Source organism: Crocodylus siamensis, chromosome 1 (assembly GCF_052110815.1).
Source record: "Crocodylus siamensis isolate JL-2025a chromosome 1, ASM5211081v1, whole genome shotgun sequence".
NCBI lineage: Eukaryota > Metazoa > Chordata > Crocodylia > Crocodylidae > Crocodylus > Crocodylus siamensis.
The window spans coordinates 164,116,058-164,137,633 of NC_143395.1; the positions used below are offsets into that span (position 1 = coordinate 164,116,058).

The 21,576-nt window shown below is 46.3% G+C and overlaps 1 protein-coding gene across 1 annotated transcript in view; it reads left to right on the top strand.

The window, feature by feature from the left end:
- The first annotated feature begins 2,160 nt into the window (after positions 1-2,160).
- PARP1 (poly(ADP-ribose) polymerase 1) overlaps positions 2,161-21,576 on the top strand; it is a 54,435-nt gene continuing 35,019 nt past the window's right edge. The window contains exons 1-4 of the mRNA XM_090047626.1: positions 2,161-2,346; positions 12,045-12,207; positions 14,447-14,565; positions 15,574-15,788. Of these exons, the coding sequence (XP_089903752.1) occupies positions 2,227-2,346; positions 12,045-12,207; positions 14,447-14,565; positions 15,574-15,788 (617 nt within the window). The 5' untranslated portion in view covers positions 2,161-2,226. The remainder of the gene's footprint in view (positions 2,347-12,044; positions 12,208-14,446; positions 14,566-15,573; positions 15,789-21,576) is intronic.

A 21,576-nucleotide genomic window follows, 5' to 3' on the forward strand; every position in this document is an offset into this window, starting at 1 on the left:
TAATATATCTCATTCAATGCACCAAATGTCCTGATGGAAAACATGTAGGAGAGACCAAACAACGACGTACCAGAACAAACGCACACTAGAAATCTATCAAAGAAAAGAATACCCTATCAAATCTATCAAAGACAAGAGTACCTGTGGGGGGCACATTTCTCACAAGAAAACCACTCTCTCTCCAATCTCTCAGTTCTAATCCTCAAAAGGAATTTACAAAAAGCTTTTCACAGACAAGCCTATGAACCTCCTTTATCAACCTCCTGGATAAAAAAAAAAATCATTGACTAAATATAGACACTAGATTTATGACACACTATATCCTGTCTGACACCTGACTCCCCAGGTACCTCTCCACTATTTACCTGGTATATTCATCCCCCTTCTCCCCTTCCCCAGCCTGTCTCTCACCCACTGACTCCTCAATTTACATTTTCACTGACTACCTTTCTTGCATGTAGACTAGCCTCTGGCTTCTTTACTATTCATTCCATGCAGGAAGAGCACACACACCAACTGCAGATGCTTCCTCAGCCTGATGAAGGTTTTTAAACCTGAAAACTTGCTAAGAAAAATGTTTCCAACTATTTAAGTTGTTCTAATAAAATATATCAGATTCACCCAAAGAACCTTGTCTGGGGAAGAAAGGCATTTTTCTGGGGCCATCTCTAAGTCAGCACCTGGGGCTGGTTCCCCGCCCCCCACCCCTTACAATTACACAACTGGTTGGGAGAGACTTAGACAAGCTTTCTAATGCAGTGAATTCATCTCCAAATGCCCTGCATTGGAAAGCTTGGCTAAGCCTCTGCCAACCATGCGGCTGGCCCACTAGAGAGGCAGCTAGCCAAGTTAGGCTAGAGAGGCAGGAGGCAGGGTAGTGCGGCACCATCACAGACTAACTCAATCAGACGCTCATGGCCTAAGCTTTCCTCAGCAGAGGGCTGAAGCCATCAGATGCTGACAAAGTAAGTTCTGTGCATGAGGCAGCCCCACCTTACTAAAACTGACTATGCACCTTGGCTAGGGTTAATCTACAAGGCCATATCCATATGCAGGCCTTCCCCATGCTGCTACTTCCTGGGGTCAAAAAACACATGCCAAAAAAAAGTGGGGTGGCACATATGACAGTAGTGGAGGCTGCCCAAAACTAGAGCCTGCTTGGCCAGAGCCACACTCCAGCTGCTAGATGGGCTCCCAGCTGCAGGAGCACCATGGCTGCAGCTCCCCAGGCCCCCAGGTAAGGCTGCTGGGGCCAGCACAGTTGCTGGCCCCAGCCTCCCCTACCCCATCTGGGGTCACCTGCTGCACACCAGAGCACATGTGGTATAGGCTTTCCCCAGGGACAAGCAGCAGTGGCACAAGGTGCACCACTGCTACTTGTCCTGGGGGAAACGCACATTCCCACTCATATGGACACAGCCCAAGGGTGCAAATCTTCTCCGCTTTTAGCCACAGAGAAAGCCATCACCCACAAAAAGAACAGCCATCATAGAGGACATTCCGGATTTTTGCTACTCTGCCCTCTATTGATAAAAAACCGGATGCCGCTATTTTTCTGTTCAAGAGAAGCTTCTCTCCCCTGGCCATTTTTCAAGAGAAAAATAGAGGACATAAAGGCATCCGGTTTCATATCAACAGAGGACAACCAAACTGTCTTCTATGACGGCAACCCTACCACAGAACAGCTGTCATCCCACCTCTTCCATATGTCCTGGACCATCACACAGCGGTAGAAAATAAGGCTTGGAAGGGAGCTTGGGAAGGCATCAAGTCCAAGACCCGACTCAGACCAGGCCCAGCCCCAACTAGATCATCTCAAGCAAGGCTTTGTCTACCCGGGCCTTAAACCCCTCCAAGGGTCTTAAACCACTCCCCAGCCTCTCCGGCCTTCACCACCCTTCTGCTAAGAAAGCTTTCCCTCCTATCCGGCCCCAGCTCCTCTCCCTGCACCAATCCGGGATACTACCACAAGGTAACGGGCCCCATCCCTCAGCCTGCAGACCGCCCCACCCCGCCCTCCTCCTGGGCCCTATGGGGGTGGTATAGGCGGGGCACACCCCGCCCCCCGCTTCAGAGCGCGGCTCCTCCCCCCCGCCCCCTCCAATGGAACGCGGCGGCCCGCCGGAACATTCCAAAAAAAGAAAAAAAGGCGGCCTCAATCGATCGCCGAGCGCGGCGCAGGCTCGGCGCTCAGCGGTGGGCGCTGCCAGGGTTGGGCCGGGCGCGATGGCGGAGCCGGCGGATAAGCTGTACCGGGCCGAGTACGCCAAGAGCGGGAGGGCCTCGTGCAAGAAATGCGGGGAGAGCATCGCCAAGGACTCGCTGCGCCTGGCCATCATGGTGCAGGTACCGCGCCGCGTTGCTGCAGCGCTTTGTGCCGGGCCCCTTTCATCCTCGCCGGGGGAGACACGTGGGTGGAGGGCGGCAGCGCCTTCCCCTGCTGCAGGGGAAACGCTGGGAGAGCAGCGCTGCAGCATGGGTAATGCCCCCGCGCCATTCGCGAGCGCAGCTGGGGGGGCAGGAATCCGCAGTGCCCCACCCCCGCCTCGTTGGGCTTCCCGCGCTCTGCTCGGCTGTGACGTCACCGCTGGGGGGCCAGCAGCTGGGGCTTCCCCCAGGGGACCTGGACTCCCATTGACTGAGACACAGCGGTGCTCCCTGCTGCTCGAAGCTTTCGGAGGAAACCCCGTGGCTGGGGTGGGGGTGGGGGAGCCAAGGTAACCCCTTCCCCCAGTCCCTGTCATGGGCACACTGGCACAGTCTGCAGGGACACTGGCCCTGGCAGGAGAGGGGGGTCACTAAGTGCGTGCCCCAGCCCTGAAAAGTGGGATGGGAGCGCCATAGCAAGTGCTCCAAAGGGGGAGAGTGCGCTGCCCTGAATGAGCCCAAGCAGCCAGTGGCGAAACTCTGCCCAGAGATGTCTCAGGCATCAAAGAGGCCTGTCACAGGGTCATAATTGCAGGCATGGGCCCAAACAGGAAGAGTTAGCCCTTACCCCATGCGGTTAGGGGCTGTTAGGTGTGCACCAGCTGGTTTCTTGGGGAGCTGAAGCAGGGGCAGGCGCCAGGGTTAGAGATCGATACCAAATGCTCTGAGGAGGGCACTGAGCAGAGCACATTGGGTGGGACCCACTGGCCCTCAAATGAGTCCAAGGAGCCAGCAGGCCCTGCCCAGTGAAACCGCCTGGAGGCAGGACTGCGGAGGAGGAGGGACAAGAGGATGGCTCCACATTCACTGGGTGCTCTCCCAGCCACAGCCTCCCTCCTGGTCAGTTGTATGGCTGTCTTGGTAGGGCCATGGAAGGGGTGTGCCTGAACAAAAGTGTGTGGGGAGAAATGCAGCCAGGACATCAGCAAGAGGATCTTGAGGTGGTGAAGGGGCTGCAGCCTGGTGCGTTAACTCACTGACCAGAGGATGTAAATGTTTCTGGGATTGTTTACCTCGGTCTGCAGCTTGGGGACTTTTGGGTGGAAACAGATGGGGGGAAGCTAGAGATCAAAACTGTTTTTAGTTGAAGTGTAAGCTGAATCCCTATTGCTGAAGAGCTGTACAGGTTTCTTGCTTATATTCCTTAGTTTTCCCCAGTGATTTAATACACTCTAAAATTTTTGTAGCATATTTGTCACTGACCTAATTCTTTCTTGTGACCCTTTGTGGGTGAATTTATTTTTAGCAGAAATTTGAATGTTTTCTTCATTCCTTTGATCTCTCATAATTGAAAAATGAATCACCATCCTAGCAGTTCATTTTCACCCCTTGTTCCTTGCCTTGTGGCTGATGAAGAGTTTACCTAGCTTTATCAAAGAGAAAGATCTCTGACCACGCTTTTGCCACGGGACCTGCCTGCAATTAGTAAATACAACTGTCTCTAAATATAGTCTGCTCATAGTGCAGTGTAATATGGCTGCTCACTAGGGTGAAAGAATAAGAAACACATTGGAAAAATAAATGTTGACCTAAAGCTTCTGTTCTGATTTCCCCTTTCAGCATTTCCCACCTTTCTTATCACCATTGCGGGGTGGGGGGTGGGGGATGGCACTGGTATAACCCTGGACTGGACTTCTGATCTCCTCGAGTAAACCTTTTGGTCCTTTAAAACATTAGTGGCAGATGATACCTTGTATCGCACCCACCGTTGTTATTACCAGTGCAAAAATATAAGCAGAAAAGGCTAATGCAGCCAAGGCATGCTTTAGCCCTGGAAATTATTTGTTTGTTTTTCCCCAGACTGTACAGCTGAGAGGAACACACGTGACAAAGCTGCTATAACTACCATGATTAAATTAGGATACTACGCTGTAGGGAAGTCAGGTTCATTTTTGCTTGTCAGGAACACTTTTTCCAATCATTTTGTCCTTCCATAAGAATAACTTCAACTGATGCCTTTTCCTTGGACTCAAGTGCTATCTGTAGACAAGGGTATGACAGCCTTCAGAAATTAACCCAGAGTAAAGAAATTAATCCAGTTAAGTTTCTTATTAGAGGATTATTGCGATTTAGAGGACTCTTCTAGAGCACTAACAGAGACGCTGTTTTTCTGTTTCTGAAAACAAGGAGTGGAGGGGGAAGAGATAAGGTTATAATGTGCTTGGGAATGTTGCCTGTTCCGCAAGGTAAAAATATTGTATAAATTTGTGTCCAGGCTGTAGATAAGGAAACATATATGCAGTTCACTGTCTGCGCTTTTAGCAAAACCTTGCTAAATCTTCACACCTTATAATTAAGAACCGACCCAAATTGCAGCGGGATGCAGAATATTTTGTGGCCCACTCACAGAGCGCAGAGCTGATTTCATGGGCATTTCATGATGGCCCTGCTTCTCACTGCCGTTTGGCAGAGGGGGCCCTGGCAGTGCTGCACCTCACCGCTGATTGGTGGAGAGCATCTTCACTCAGTCTGTGCCACCAACCCCCCAAAACCTGGTAATTTCCCAGGAAATTGCAACCAATGACAGGTTTCCCGGTGATCATAGACAATGCTGTTTTTTCATGGTTTCTGGGAAACCGTGGTTTAGGTAGGTCCTTACTTACAGTGCATGCAGATACCAACATTCTCTAGCATTGCGTTATGAAGCATTAATGATGTTCAGCCATATTTAGCAGTGTTAAAATGCAATTGGGCCTTACAACTCTGAGGTAAGGTGTTACTGCATTTTTATAGATTAGGAAACTAAGGTACTAATAGTGTCAGATGACTTGCCCACAGTCTTGCAACGAGCCAGCAGTAGAACTGGGAATAGAAATTGCAAGTCAGTTCCCAGCCTCTGAGCCTTGTTCTTCTCCAAGTGATGAAAGAACATTTCTGAGTGGGTTCTTGTACCACACTTGATGGAATCTGGATTGAATATGTGCACTCCTGCTCCTGTTTAAAGTGCAGTGACAGAAGGCAGCTAGTTGTACTATGGCTTAAAAATCAATACGAAGAGTTATTTTTTTGGAAATGTATTGTCAGCCTGCCTTGGTTCTTGCTGACCCATTATGGAGTAGGGGCTCATTTGTGTTAATGAGGTTAGGCCTACACAGCTTAGTCACACATTTCTTGGATTCCTCAATAATACATTTTGGGTAACTAAGAACTATCCCAGCTAATGCCAAGGAAATTACATTCTGATAGCTACATTTTTATACGCTACTTAGACTCACAATAAAGAGATCCCTTCCCTGTGGGTAGGGTGTGAAAAACTATCTTGCCCCCAAGTAACCTGAGGACTGAATTGATTAGCTAGGCTGAAAGATACTTGCTCCATTCTCTTGCTTCCCAAGGGGCCACTGTATGCTCTTCTAGTCATTTCCATTAGATAAGCCAGCTTTTTGTTCACACAGTAGTGTTCTTTGTGTTGTAACATGTCAGTACTTAACTCTAAAATGAAACCCCCCCACCCTCCATTTTCCCTTCATGCCTCCTACCACACTGTCTTATCTTTCTACTTTGAAATTTCCTGTTTCCTTCTCTGTTCCTCAGTTGACACTAATTCTTCTTTCATTCCTGGATGTTTGATTTACTCCCTCCTTCCTCCATGTTGCCTTTCATCAAGCCCTTGCATGCAGTCTATATAGTTAATCAGCCTTCTGCCATCCACATGCAGGCTAACCTGCAAGCTACTTTCTAGGCTTCCTGTTCACAAGGAAAGACTGTTTCCCATAGTCTGCTCCAGCTTTAGCAAAACCTGGTAATAATAAAACCTGGTCCTCAAGTTCTTCCAGGGTCCCATGTCTATCACAGAACTCTTTTATTGCTTTCTGCTCTTGCCAGCTCCCTGCCAGCAGCCATATTTTGACTTCCAGCAGCCTGGAATGGAGGAAGGCAAGGAACTTGAACGGCCAGTGCATGCTGTACCTCATCCAAAACCTTTGTATTGTACCAAGGCAAGGTCTATGCCACCAGGTTTTGCTGGCATGAACATGTTGGCTAGGGCTGTGAAAATCCCTAGTGTAGGTGTAGCTGTGCCAATGGAAGATAGCTTCTGTTGGCCTCACTAGTATCATTTGGATAAGTGGTATAACTAACATATTGTTCTACTATAGGCAGAGATGATCCCAGCAGGGTGCAGGGGCAAAGCAGCCTGCATGGGAGGCCCCCCTCCCCGTCCCATGGCACACTTACACCGGGGAGTGAAAGGCCTGGCACACTGGATACAGTGGGACAAATGGTGGCCAGAACAAGCAAAGAGCTGTCCAACCCATCGGGCAGGCAGGTGGGCTAAACTGCAGCCGTGGCCCCTCTGCCTGGCTCTGCAGAGCCCCCCAAAGCATGGGTCCCCAGGGCAGTTGCCCCAATTTGCCCCCCTCAGGGAGGGCCCTGACCTATAGGTCAACACTTTTTACCCTCAAAAACAGCCATGTAACTCTCACTTAATTTGTATGCAAGGTTACCTTAATTGGAACAGTACAGTATTGTTGCACTGAGCAGGTGACCCTGTATGGCACTGAAGCACCAGCCGTTGTGGCCATAAAGGTTCTGCTCTGTCATGGATAGCAGTCTCACTGTTGTGAGGAAGGGCAACAATGGCTGGGTGACCAGTCCGTCTCCACTGTCCTGCAGTTCCCTAGGATCTCTGTGGTCTGTTCCACCAAAGTGGGAAGTAGTTCATAATATTCCCGCATGTAGCTAGGAGCTTAGAAGCCCAGGAGCCCTTTGTCACATCCAGGTTTTCAGCTCTTCGGCTTCACTGCAGAGAAGCTTTGAGTCGGACTACCTCAGAGCTGTAATCTGGCAGGCCACCACTGTTGCCACGGAGCCAAAAAATAACCCATGAGATGACCTGGCTAGAAACAATGCAAAGTTGGATACGCTTCAGCAGTGCAGACATCTAACACTTAAAACACATTTTAATGCAGTGGAATGTTGGTTTACTACTTGGAAAAGACTAACAGTCCTGAAAATGTCTAACAGTGACCTCAAATCGGAGATTAAATTATGCCTTTTAGAAGACATTTCATTCTTCCAAAATGCAAAATAAATGAAAGTACTTTGCTTGTATATTTAGGAGAGCTCAAATCTGATCTGATACCTGCTCTTAACCATGATGTAAATATAATCCATCCTGTCTTTCCCCAGAGTCCACAAAAAAAATTAGGAAAATTTAGATTTTAGACCAGCTCTGGATGGGCCCTGTGCACTGACCCAATGGGCTGCTGCGTGCACCCTGGACAGACCCGTTGTGCTTCATTCAGCGCGTGTGGGGCAGAGGCTGGGGCTAGGGCCAAATCATATGGCTCCATGGGCCAAGTGTTTGATGCTCCTGGTATAGTGGATTTTTTTTAAGTCTTTTTGTTATTTAACCTTTCAGATCTCTTCCTTACATATTTGATTCTCCTCCATGAGATTTTGTAGGGCAATAGCCATTCAGGGACTTTCTATTACTGATTTATATTTGGGGGAAAAAGGCATTTTTCCTAAAATCGAATCTGAAAATGTAGGATGAGCTTTTAAGTAATGTTGACTTGTAATCAGAACAATATATATATCAGCAGAAAAATACTTTCTGTCAGCATGTGCCATATTTGCTTTAGGGGTCATCGATATCATCACTATTCCAGTGTAGCTACTGTGTCACAGCTGCAGAATGTAGATCAGCCCTAAATGATTTCAAATTCTGTAATAGAGAAGTGTTACAGTATCTGTGGCTCATTCAGCAAGGGTTGGATTGAGGTGGGGTATGCAACCAGCCTTAAACCTTCATTTCCATTTGCAGAACGGAAACTGTCTAGCTCTGTGGTTCGCTCTGAGCCCATTTGTGATTTAGATCATGCATTTGACTTCTTCAGATGTCATACAAATCCGTAGTGAGTTACAAATAGGGACCTACCAAAGTCACAGTGAGACAACGGTTTTTCACGGCCTGCTCACGAAGCACAGGACCAATTTTTTGGGCATTTCATAGCAGCCCCACCCCTTGCCACTAATTGGCAGAGGGTCCCCAGCAGCTCTGCCCCACGCTGCTAATTGACAGAGGGCCTCAGCACTTAGACTACTCACTACTGCTTTCTTTGCTCAGCCACTCACTGTGATAGCTGGAGGGTGCCTTCACTCAGTTTACCTCACTACTGCTCTTTTTTTGGTTGATTTTTTTTTTTTTTTTTTTAAACGGGAAACTGCAACTAATACCAGATTTCTTAGCAATTGTGGACAATGCTGGGCAGGTTCCTAGTTATGGGACAAGTGCATGTAATTTTTTTAAGACTTCCCTTTAATAGAATAGCAAGGGAAATGTTCTGATGGAGAAGTCGTACGGTAAGAAGCATTTAGTACAATCACTTCGAAAGCAAGCTCTTCTTGGGCCTTGCAGCTTTCTTAGCTATGCATATGCCCTGCAGGAATCCTTTATCACTGTCCTGCTGTTAGTTGGTTCAGGGCAGGGTGAGTTGGGAGTAGTTTGTGTGCACAGTGTATTGAGGTAAGACTTGTGTGTCAGATTATTGTTCACTGCTATGAAGCTATAGCCTCCTGAGGCTCCCTGAGGCTTCAGTGTTGTTCCCCTCCCTGCCTGGCTCCTGTGATCAGACCTGACAAAGAATGTTTTGCATTCGAAAGCTTGTCTAAACTTATCCCAGCTACATAGTTGGTTCAATAAAAAGAGATCACCCCACCAAATCCTTGCATCCCCAAAATATTTGGCATTTGAGAAAGAGGTCACTGTTGGAGTATTTTGGCTTTGCCCCATAATCCACCAGAGTGGTGTTATTAAGCACCCTGTGGCTGCCAGCTAAATACTGAGGATAATGCTTTGGCAAGCTTGAATCCCAGACAGTAGGAGACTGACATTGCTCTGGGATTAGGGGGCCAGAAGAACCAGCCTTGTTTTCACATAATATGGGGAAATGGACAGGTGATCTTCGATAAAAGCCTTACACTGAGATGCTTGCCTCTGGCAAGCCTGAGTGTCTGTGCTTCTACAAGCATTACCTTTTCATTTCCATAGTTAACAACAGACTGTATAAACATTTGATCAGTCATATTTATATATCTTTGACCGGGAAAACCTAATCACTCCTTTATGAATTACAACCTCCATTTCACTGACTGGGTATAGGGGCCCAGAACTTAAAGCTCCTCAGTGAGCCAACAGTATAACCTAGAATAGGACCTAGGACAGTGGACTTGTCTTGTCCCTTTCCTTTATCATGAGAGAGGCTCATTCCCTTCCATTTCCTGACTGCAGAGCGCACTCCTATAATTCAGGTTCACAGTTCCCTGTCCAGGGTCTGTAGGAGACCTCTTGTTGATTCCATTTTTTTTAATACCTTCCATGGTAGTAAAATAACCATAATATGACCTGGATACCTTTTTCGGCCATGGTGTGTGTGTTACTTACTTGCAATCACAATACTTTATGGTGCGCTGTCTGATTGCGAAGTAAGATTTAGGCCAGGTCAGTGCTAAGTAGGAGTCCTTCAGAGAAGACCTACATGCTCAAGTTGCTGAAGTTGCTTGCAGACATTAAAAAAAAAAATACCCCCCCACCTCTCCCAAAACAAAACCCCACACTTGAAACTTGGCGCATTCCTGTGCTGATCCCAGTGCATGCCCAAAGGAGGCAGCTCATTAGTTGCCTCTGGCTCACCCAACGTCTGTTTATATCGGGCACTTTAGTGGGGCTTTTTTGGCACTTTTATATAATAGCTGATTGACTTAAATTGAGATAAGTGCCAAAAAGCCCCGCTAAAGCTCCCAATCTATACAGATGCTGCAGAACCAGCTCGAACTAATGTGCTGCTTCTTCCAGTAAAGTAAGTGGTTTTTAACATCAGTCCAGCCCTGAGTGGTGCTCTTTCCTCTGAATCTGTAGTACCAGTGTCTGTCCTCTTATGTTGGCTGAAGATGCTAAAAACTTGTAATATCAGAGGTGCCATATGTGGTGATTCAGCTTCTGCCTCCCTCCCTCCGGTCCTCTTGCAATTTCAGTTGACTGTGTTATTGCTGCACTCTGCTGAGCTGCTGTTGCCCCACAGGCGGCTCTTCTTCAGTAGCAGGCAGTGATTCTCAGAAATCTGTGAAGTGCTTCAGGAGCCCCAGACATGCAAAGCATTGTTATTTATGGTACTTTGAAAGCAGTTGCCTTTAGCTTGGGGTGGATCCAGAGGGGTTGCTGTGGCATGGCTGTACTCTGCCTTTTGTACTGACTGGACTGTGCTGCTGGAGCTTCTGGGGACATTTTTTAAGTCCCTAAAGCAGAGGAGAATTCACCCCTGCCCAGAGGTGACCTGAGCAGGGTCCAGGCCTGGGGCAAATCAGCATGTGTGGGGCCCCACCCCCCAGGCCCGAGGAAACCAGCAGCGGATTCGGTGGTGAGGGGTGGGGGGCGTGCCAAGCAGCAGTACATGAAGCTGGTGGCAGTGCGGAGTCTCTGCGGCTGCTCCGCTCAGCTCTGCACGGGCCCCCCAAAGTGCAGGGTCTGGGGTGGTCCCCCGATTTTGTCCCTGTGTCTCTTCCCCCCCCACCCCCCGGGACAGCCCTGCCCCTGCCCCTCCTGTCCCATCCCATCCTCCGCCAGTGGCGGCTGCTGCTGCTTTCCTCACTGCCCCAGAGGTGGGGGAATCTGTCCTGCCCACAGAATCAGTGCCTGTTGCAGGGGTGTGTGGGGAGTGGATCGTGGCTCTGCCCTGGACCCCAGTCCCACGCTCACCACCCTACGATCCCAGCCCTGCCTTCCTGTCCTGCTCTTGGATGCTGTTCCCTGCCAACCCACAGCCTCATCCCATCTGCCCAGCTGAGTGTGCCCTGCCTGTGGGGGTTGTGGCCCAGTTTCCGTGAAGACCTGATCTGTCCGGTGCCCCCAGCGCTGGGTAGCTGAACTTGTGGCTAGATGGAATCAATTGGCAGCTTCCTGGCCCACTTCCCCTTCCCCACCCATGCTGGGCTGTGTAAACAGCTATGATGGAGAGCTGAGGCTGGATCATTACGCTTCCTCCTCCCTGCTCCCTCTTCTCCCTCCTCCTGCCTACACACACAGGTAGCACCATGGGTGCCCATTGCAAAAGTAGCCCCTGTTGCCTGTGATTGGGAGTGGCAATTGTCCTTACCCTAGTAACACACGGGCAAAAGGTCCTTAGCAATCTTGCCTACCAGCCCTTTTCCTTAAATATGCGTTCCTCTTTTCCTTTGGCTAAACCATGTCCAGAATTATGGTTATATCAGACAACATAACCTAGTCCATATAGAGACAAAAGCAGCATAAATAAATGGAGGAAAACACTGCCTTTTCACCAGGGCTAAACATGCAATATTAGTAAAACAAGCATAAGAAGGTCTGTATGGTGTTCCCCCCACCCCTCCCCAATAAGCCTCTTGAATTATAGTGGGGTTTGTAACAACAGGGTTGTTATGTCATCCTTCTACATTTAGCCTCCTTGTGGCACTGCCCCACTGGGAGCTGTATTGGTAGTAATATCAAGGGATTCTGTCTTCCCATATTCTAGCCCGAATCACTGTTCATTGTTTAGAATGGAAATGTCCAAGGAAACGCTCAGAACATTTGTGAGCGAGAGGGTTGCTTTTTTTGGTTTTATCTAAATGTCTTCACCTTGTCATCATGTTTCTCCTAGTCACCCATGTTCGATGGCAAAGTCCCTCACTGGCATCATTACACTTGTTTTTGGAAGCGGGCTCGGATCACGTCTCATGCAGATATTGATGGCTTCCCTGAGCTGCGATGGGAAGATCAGGAGAAAATAAAAAAAACCATTGAAGCGGGGGGACCTGCCACAGGTACGTAAACCTTAAAGGCTGGTCAGGAATGCAAGAAGCCAGGTCTGTTTAGAACAATCCTATCTACATTCAAGTTGTCAGCGAATAACAGTCACGATTCTTGGATTTGATGCTCATTGTCCCTTTGAAAGGAAATTGGAACAATCAGTGCATCCTTCCATAGTCTTGCTCTTGACAGGGGAACCTAATCCATTTCTGAGCTCAGTCAGATAGCCAAGCCAAAAAGTGAACCAAATGTGCAGAAGGAAAGGGCATTCACCAGGAGCATCCCTAAATATAGTCCATTTTCTCTAGTGTATTTGCTATTAGTAACTGTTCTGTACTGTGCTGTGGAAATAGTAATGTCTCAGTAACCTGAGATCTCATTATAGTAACTGTATTTTGGCTCTATGTAGATGAAATGAGAGGCGTGTGTGCACAACACTTTAAAACGGGCTAAATTCTTTTGCACAGCTTTAGTGGTGTTGGTGTTTGCATGCCTCAGTTGCATATTGCACATTAATTCCAGCCGCTGTAGGAAATTTGGCAGCGTAATGCGCCTTAAATAACTTGGGGCGCAGCAAACTAAAATTCAATTGAGGAGTTTGTTTGCTGCCCCTATAGCCACAGAGTGAAGCATGGGGCTCTGTGCAGCTCCATGGCTCTGCAGGAAGCCCTGCAGGCAACCTGTCAGCAGCCCAGGAAAGCAGCTCTGCCCAAGAAAAGCAGCGAGCCTGATTTTTCCACCCCACTCCCCATGCCTTCCTGCCTGCCTGACCTGGTGCTTCCCTCTGTGGTTGCGGTGCCCCGCGGGACCACCCAAATTGGGTGTCGCCTATGGGCTCAGGGGGCTGCTTCTGCTGCAAAAGGAAGCACCAGCCCTCCCTGCAGCCCAGGGACCTCTGCCCATCAGCAGCTCACCCTCCCGTTCTCGCTGGAGAGGCAGGTAAGTTAGTGGGGTGCATGCATGACATAGGGTTTTAAATAGCAGGAAATTGAAGCAGTATTTTTAAAAACCCACTTCTTCAATTTAGGGCCCAATTTCATCTACACACACCCTGTGCAACCAGAACATTGTATTTAGAGATCACTGTGACAAATTAAATGCTCAGGGAAATGATCAGATATGGTTTGAAAGGTTGTGAATGCATATGGGACAAACTAAATCCATCCAGTGTATGTATGGAACAAGAACCCTGGGTGAATTTACAGAATGTCTGCTTGTCTGGACATTGTGTAAAAGAAAATGTTTCTAATATTTGGGAAGAGGCATTCTGTAGGACATGTGGCAGCTTAGTTGATCTCATTCTGGTCAAATTTCGGTGGGGTTTTTAACTTTAATTTCATAATACTTTACAGTGGAAGCAGCATTTCCCAGCTTGGTGTTCTTACCAGTCTTATAAAGTGGGCAAGAGGTCCAGTAACAGGGCAAGTAGCAGAGCTTTAGAATTTCTTGCATAATACTTTTTGCTCAGTCAAACAGGTGCACCTCAGAGGGGATATTCATGTCCCCCATAGAGTCACTTCATAAATGTGAAATGTCAGGAACTAATGTTACAAAAAAAAAGGGGGGGGGTGCCCAGCCTCCAGCCTGTGAGCCAGATCTGATCCATGAAGCCATGGCATCTAGCCCCTGGGATTTCCCACTGGTCAGGAAATTTTGTGGAGGAGTGGTGACCATTAATGCCATCACCCTTCCTCACTGCCAACTTCCCGAGCCCTGCATGGTGGGGTGGAATTGGGCTGTGCACCCTGTGCTGCTCGAATCAGGGTGTGGCCATGCTCCCTTCCCCCTGTGTGGCTGCGTCAGAGCTGAACAGCCCGCTCCTTACAGCCAGATGAAGCCCTCCCATGCCTGCCCTGAGCGCCAGATCAGGACCACTGGCAAAGTCTGACACACAGACAGACTGGGCATCGCCCATCTGGGTAAAAAGGCTGAGCACCACTGTTATAAAGCATGCTGCAATAATGAATGCTAAGGCAAACACTGAAATAGTTTTTCCCAGAGGCTTGAGTGGGTAGCATGTAATGACTGTGGGGGTGCAGTCTTCCTAATGCTTTTTGCGGGATCATGAATTGTAAAGATGCACCGCGGGTTCTATCAGTGAACTTACTTTCCTGAGCATACTAGTTTGTGACTGAATAGATATCTCTCAATAAATATGTGCAAATATTAGATATGTTTATACAGAGACAGTGATACTTTTTAAGAAGTAATGCCTGTTGGAGTTGAATATTCGTCTTTTTTTTCTTTGCCCAGGTAAAGGTGCTGACCAGGAAGGAGGTGGCAAGGCTGATAAAAGCTTACATGATTTTGCAGTAGAATATGCCAAGTCTAACAGAAGTACCTGCAAAGGCTGTGAACTGAAAATAGAAAAGGTAAAGAGACGTGCAATTTACCAGTATTCTCCTTCCCTCTATATACCCCACCCTCCAAGCTGACTCAAGTGATTCTGTGTGAACTGAGCTATACTTTCTAGTTTTAAAAGCTGCAATTCTGTCTCCAAAGAACTGCTCTGTTCTGAACAGTGTAATAGCCCTGGATTAACAAGATGTAGTAATGTTTCTCTCTCGAATGTGACCTTCAGCCCCTGGGATTTAGACCTGATGACCCTCCTGTATGCATAGGGAAAGAGCATTTGATCATTGCCAGCTGATTAGTTGATTAGCAGATTACTGCCAGTGTTTTAGCAGAGAAAGGGCTTCCATGCAGAAAAGTTTTGGCTTCTGATTGGAGCTCTACCATTGTGCCTTTGGTGTGGAAGGCCAGCTCTGTTTGCAGAATTTGGGGCTTAAACTTATGTTAAAAAAGAAGGCTTAAATAACTGTCAGGAAAGCTTCATTGAGGGTAAGATCTGCCCAACAATCAAATAGACTCAAGATTCAGTTTTGTGGATGTTAACAATGCTCATACTTTACTGCTTCAGGTTTTCTCCAGAAATTAATGTCGAACTCCTTTCATGGGGCCCCATCTTGCAAGTTCTCTCACTCAGCTTCAGTGGGATTTGGGGGCTCTTTGCTTCTGTAAATGTTTCAAGGTTGAGTCCAAGTATACATATTCTTGTTTAGCTGTTTTTCAGTAATTTCCAGACAAAGTAATTTAAAGGCCTGAATTTTCTTTAAGCTGGCATGACTAAACATGGAAACGTTAACCCCAAAAGGAGTTTTGAGAGCGTAAGTAAATGAGAGGATTGACATGAAGTCAGTGATGTAAATTCAAGCATAGTGGTTGTCAATGGGAGATGAATGGAATAGCTATTGCTAATGTGCAACCACAGAAATAATGTCACATTTATTACAGGGTGGTAGACCTCTTCCTCTGACTTGACATTTCATGCCTTCATAGCAGCATCATAGATATGTTTGTGCTGTGCTTTCCCACTTCAGAGTCAGATCAGAATTTCTAAGAAGATGGTGCATCCGGAAAAGCCCCAGCTGGGAATGATAGATAACTGGTACCATCCAGACTGCTTTGTGAGCCGCCGAGCAGAGCTGGGCTTTCTCCCTGCATTTGGTGCCAGTCAGCTCCAGGGCTTTGGCATTTTGGTAGCTGAGGATAAAGAATCTCTGAAGAAGCAGCTGCCTGCCATCAAGAGTGAAGGGTAAGTGGGGAAAGTATTGGAGGCTGTTATCTAAAGGATCTGTGACAACATGTGGCACAACTTTGAAAATCTCACTTACCCTTTTTTTATATAGACACTTATTTTACCAAATTGTCTTTATTAATTATTTGTATCTCAATAGCACTTAAAGGCTCCAGTGCTGAGTGAGGAATGCCTTTGTGTTAGGCACTGGGCATAGGTAACAAAAGAGGAACTTGCATTTCAAGTTTCTCTATTTAGCATATAGGGATGAGCAGCCATGACTTTGAAAAAAATGCTCTGTGCTTTAAAGCAATTTATAAAGGCGAAGATCAGCTATGAGGACTCCATGTTGCTCTGCACGTATTGTTGTTGCCCTAGTCTCTTTCTCATTTGTTTAAAAATTGTTTCAGCACTTTTGTATTTTTGCCTACTCATTCACCTGACAGTAACTGAATCTTATTATAGTTCATATATTATAGTTACGGGCCTACCAATTTTGCAGTTTTGCAGGTTCTGTGAAATCTGGTATTGCCTCTGAAATCGGGGAGGGGGAGGGGAAGCTTATGGAAAAGAAAATGCTGGTTCCTCAGAGGGTGGTGAGGGACAGGGCTACATGACAGAAAGCACTTGCACCCAATCAGCAGTGAAAGGTGGGGCTCCTGGGGTCCCTCAGCCAATCAGAGGCATGGGGGGGGGGGGCCACATTTTGCCTCCAAAACTGGGGGGGCAGCCCCTACAGAGTAGATAGGTCCCTAATTATAATTGACAGAACAAAGAACAATGGCCTCAGTCATAGCCAGGGAAGTTGAAAAATGTTCCTCGTATCTAACATCTTACCAGGAGGGTAGTGAAGCACTGGAACAGGTTACCCAGATAGATTATAGAATTTCCATACTTGAAGGTGTTTAAGACCCGGGTAGACAAAGCTTTGGCTGGGATGATCTAGTTGGGGCTGGTCCTGGTTTGAGTAGGGGACTGGATTAGATAACCTCCTGAGGTTCCTTCCAACCCTCATTTACTTTGGTTATGTAATTCATGTTGGGTAATGAAGGTTACTGCCCAGACATGATTTTTTTTTACTTCAGTGGTAAAATTGAAGCATAATGGCCTAGTCTTCACCTTTTCCAGTATAATTTTTTTAAGGCAATTCACATGGAGCTCCTTCTTGAAAGCTGATTTATAGAGACCATTTCTAATTGTCCTAAAAACATCCAACACAGAGCAACAAAAGTAATCAGGGGCCTGGGAAGAAAGATTTATGAAGAAAGGATGAAAGAACTAGAGTTATTTAGTTAGGAGAAGAAAAGACTGAGGGGGGATTTGATAAGTCTTAAAATACCTGAAGGGTGATTACAGAGTGGATGGAGATGGACTTTTATCTGTCCATAGGAGACGGGGCTAGGAGCAATGGCCTCAAGTTGCAGCAGAGGAAATTTTGTTTGGCGATTAGGAGGAACTTTCTGTGTATGAGGGTAGTCAAGCATTGGAACAGGCGAATGATTGTGGAATCTCCATCCTTGGACATTTTTAAGAGCAGGTTAGGCAGATACTTGGATGGGATGGTTTAGTCAATCCAGCCTCTTGTCTTGAGCAGGGGCTGGACTAGATGACCTTGTGTGGCCCCTTCCAGCCCTACCTTCCTATGATCCTATGAAGTGCAGCCCTTGTGGGGAAATAATTTATCCTACTGGTAGTTCCTAGTGATTATCTGGCAGCATTGAGCAACTTTTTCTTGCCATTTAATAAATTTTTGATAGTGATGCAGACTATAGTTATGCTATCTGATAGAAAAGTTATTACATGGTGCAGTAAAAGGAAAAGACAATCCTGTGATGTTTCCTGATCAGTGATGGAAAAGATCTAGTTTTACAAAATCTTGTTATCCTCAGGCATTGTTCTCCGTTTCATTACACTTGTGAATTCAGCATTAGTAATACAGTGACTGGAATTCTTAAGGGCAGTGGCATAACTGAGTGGGAAGGGGTGCAATAAGGGCAGCTGCTCTGGGCACTGACTTGGGAGGGGAGGAGCAAAAGCAACTGCTGTTCACACCCATCCATTTGCAATTGCATGTGTGGTAGCAGCCAGAAGTTGCCACTTTTTTTTTTGCCCTGAGCACATCCCTAGACTCACAGATGCTTAAAGGGAATGACATTACACTTGGAGAAGGCAAGCAAGCTAAATGATTGCATACTGCCCCAAGTAAACTGTACTCGGGTATATCTGAATTGTGCCTGGGTCTTAATTGCCCTCATCTTAATTTGAAATCCTCATACAAACCTGGATACATGTGAAGATGACTGCAAACTCAAGTACGTTAATGTGCGTGTAGCTGAAAAGCAGACATTCCAAATCTCCAGCTTTAATTTTTTGTTTGGAAATTGCGGTTTTAAAGCATTTGACTTCACTGTTTTTATAGGGAGATTGCCTGGGAAGACTGACAAACTAATATAGTTCTGTAAGAAACTGTGAAGTGCTTTTTTAATTCCAGTTGTTTTGAGACTCATCTTACCTACAAGGAGAGTTTCACAATGATTTTGGAAGATGTGATGTGGACAAGTCTTTGCTGTCTGTGTCTTTGAAACGTCACTTGTAGACTCAAGCTTTTCCTCATACTACTTGTATTGGCACTGGATTTATGACCCAGATACTTTGTTCTGGGCAGACCCAAACCCTCAGGCTGACCACAAACTCTCAATTCAATTAGTAGGCAAATTTTATTGATACACAGTGATAGCAGATGAGAATAATGCAAACAGTTCTATAGCTACCATTCCTACCTCTCGCAGGGTTACGGTACGTCTGGCAAGTACACAAGCTTCACCCTGAGGTTCTTTCTTGAATGTCAGATGTCAGCAGCCTGGAGGTCAAAGGCTCAGGCATGTTGTGTCTGCCCCCCATCCTCCCTCCAAGGGGTTGGGGGAAATGGGGTGGTGGTGTGCCCTCTGTCCATGGTGGCCCCAGGTTCCCTTCTTAGGTACCCTTTGCGGCTCTGAAATCCCTCCTTTTTGTATCCTTTCTCCTGTCCATGTTCTGTTCTGTCAGCATGTTCCTTTGTTTTACAAACCCATCACATGCATGCATCCTAATTTCGGTTTTTACCGGTTTCTCCCAATTTGGTCTGTTCTCCAAAACCAGAAATCCCAAGGGCTCTGCAGTTGGGCACTGTGACCTGGCCAACATGGCAGAGTCCCTCAACTTGTTATGAAACAGTGTGGTACATGTCTTCAATTTCTTAACCTGTGCATCAGCTTGCTGCTTGCCTGTGTCAGACACAATGGGCTTTGAAGGAAACTTTATCACGAACAGGCTTTTAGAAATCAATTAGCCCTTGCTGTTGCCCTGGACCATTGTTCTAATGCAATACATATACTTTACCTACAAGCCAATTTCCAAAAGCAAACCTCTAAATACCATTTTCTAGCCAACACTTGTAGCTGGTATTTGGCAATAAGCTTCCAACGCTTTCCTATCATTCATGGTCTTTGAAACTTGATTGCTAGCAGCAGTAAACATGAAGCAAAATTCCATATCTCCTCTGAATGTACCAGGATCAACACATTTTGTTATCATATACAATGAGCGACTTAAGTAAAACCATTCTTCTTGTGTTGGGCCTGCTCCTAGTAGTTGATCCTAACCACTACTTTGGCAGGTACAGTGAATTCTGTGACAGCCATTGATAAGATGTTTTATCTGCTGATGGTGACAAATGCAGTTGTTTTCTAGTATCCGCAGTTAGTGGCTGATAATAGTATGCATCCATTTCATGTGCAGAGGGCTGAATGTGTGCATTTAATTGCAGTTTTCAGGTAGGCCAGTGCAGTTTGTTCTGTGCTTACATATATTACTCAATGTAAACCAGAATGAGTCTAGCCTGAATAATGTTCAGAGGGTTTGGTCCAGTTTCTTGGGTAGGGCTGAAGAAGTTTGACTACGTAAAAGTTTTTTCTTGAATACTTTGGCCCTGGTTTTCTGTGTGATTTTTTTTTTTTTTTTTTAGTGGTGCTTCTTAAACTGTGAAGGATTTGCAAAGATAGGCCTTGGGCTTGTTTTCCAAGTTACAGTAATAAGTAACATGCCAAGTGAATTGCAATGGAAGATAGCTTGGTCCCATGACATAGTGAGCTGTGATCCAGGGTCCTACATTAAGAAAGCATTTAGTCTTGTAATCTTTGCTCCTGCAGCTGTTGGAAAGCAGCAATTATTATATGCATTAAGGAGCCTTGTCCAGTTAACAGAATTCAGCTGGCCTAGCTACCTTGGCTACAGTCTCCACCTTGCTGCCACCTCCCTCCAGCTGTTCAGCCAGGTGCTCAAGCCAAGGTTCCTTGGTGTCTATCTCTGGCAGAACTGGGGCTGGGACCTGGATTTCAAGTCTTTGCCATTTAAGAGTCTTTAATGCTGCTATCCATATCAGGTATAAGGCCCTTCATTTCTTTCTTGTCTCTACTTCTGGGATTGTACTGATGAAAAGAGAGGTCTTCAATGCATATTGAAAGAATTTCATCTTGTAGGGAGTGCTGATGTTTAAAGTTGAGAGCTACTTTAGTCATATGCCAGAAGACTCTGGTCTGTATTATTTTTGAAGACAACTTTTGAACATGTTTTAAAAACAAGTGTTCTTAGCCTTAGGACTGTCTTGTTTTTCTATCTCCTCTCTGAGTAGGATTTACTGTTTGCATTCATTTTTCCTGGAAAAGGGGGCTGCCTTCTGGATATTGTTATATAGGCTTGGGTTAACTGCATGGATTGTATGAGACATCACAGTAGCAACCTGCAGGAAACAGCACTCAGCCAGAGAACAAGGTTGACTGGTCCATGCCTTGATGAGAGAAATTGCATCTGTGAGGGAAGATGAAGCCAGTTGTCCTCATGTTGTTGTCTTTTCATAGTGGCTGCTTGTTTTATTCCCAAGTTGCTGTGAGTCACCTCTCTTAACTTTTCATGTTCCCCTCACAATTACGAACACACCATTGTTGGGAGATGCAGTGAACAGATGAGCTGGAGCTGGATATGTCAGTCCTCTTCAGCATTCCCAAAGTTGAAGTTAATCCAGTAAGCAAAAATCCAGCATATAGGTAAGGAGAAAGCAGTGCTTCTGGACAATTGCTTTTTCCTTCTGACACCCATCCTTTTAAGTCTGTCTATACTGAATGTAGTAGTACTGGTTGACTTTCATCTTTTTTCTGTTTGGAAGAAGGGAGTAGCACTTAGCTGCTGCAGTTCAGGTTCTTTACACAAATCCATTTATGGTTGGGAGATCTGAGAGAGGAAAATACAGCCTGATTTTTAACCTTACCCCACCCTAAATAAGATGATTGAGCATTCACTGGGGATGTGCTAGATTAATTTCTAAGATGCAGCAAATTGTGCCTGACAGTCTTAGGCCTCTTTCTGTGTTCCTTCCACATGTTAACTTTGGGCAGTTCATGAAAGTGGATGGGACAATCACAGTGATTGCTGAGTGAGGAGGGGAAAACCTAAAACCCTGTGACTGAGGAGAGAGAGCCAGAAATCTAATTAATTGATGGAAAGTGAATGCAGGGTTTTCATTGCGATGCCTCCCTGTGGTATAGCACACCTTGTGCTCTTTTTCTGCTGACTCTAGCTTTGGATTAAAGACTTACTACTACCTAAGGGTGAGTCTTAGCTCTCTAAGCCATTTTCCTGCTAAAAGGGAGGCATTTTAGTTATTAGGGCCTGGGTTCAACAGAATGCCTAAGTGTGTGCCTTGAAAGACTTGCTTCATAAAGTCCCTTTGACTAGGGAAATGCTTAGGTTCCAGTTCAGCAAGGCACTTTGC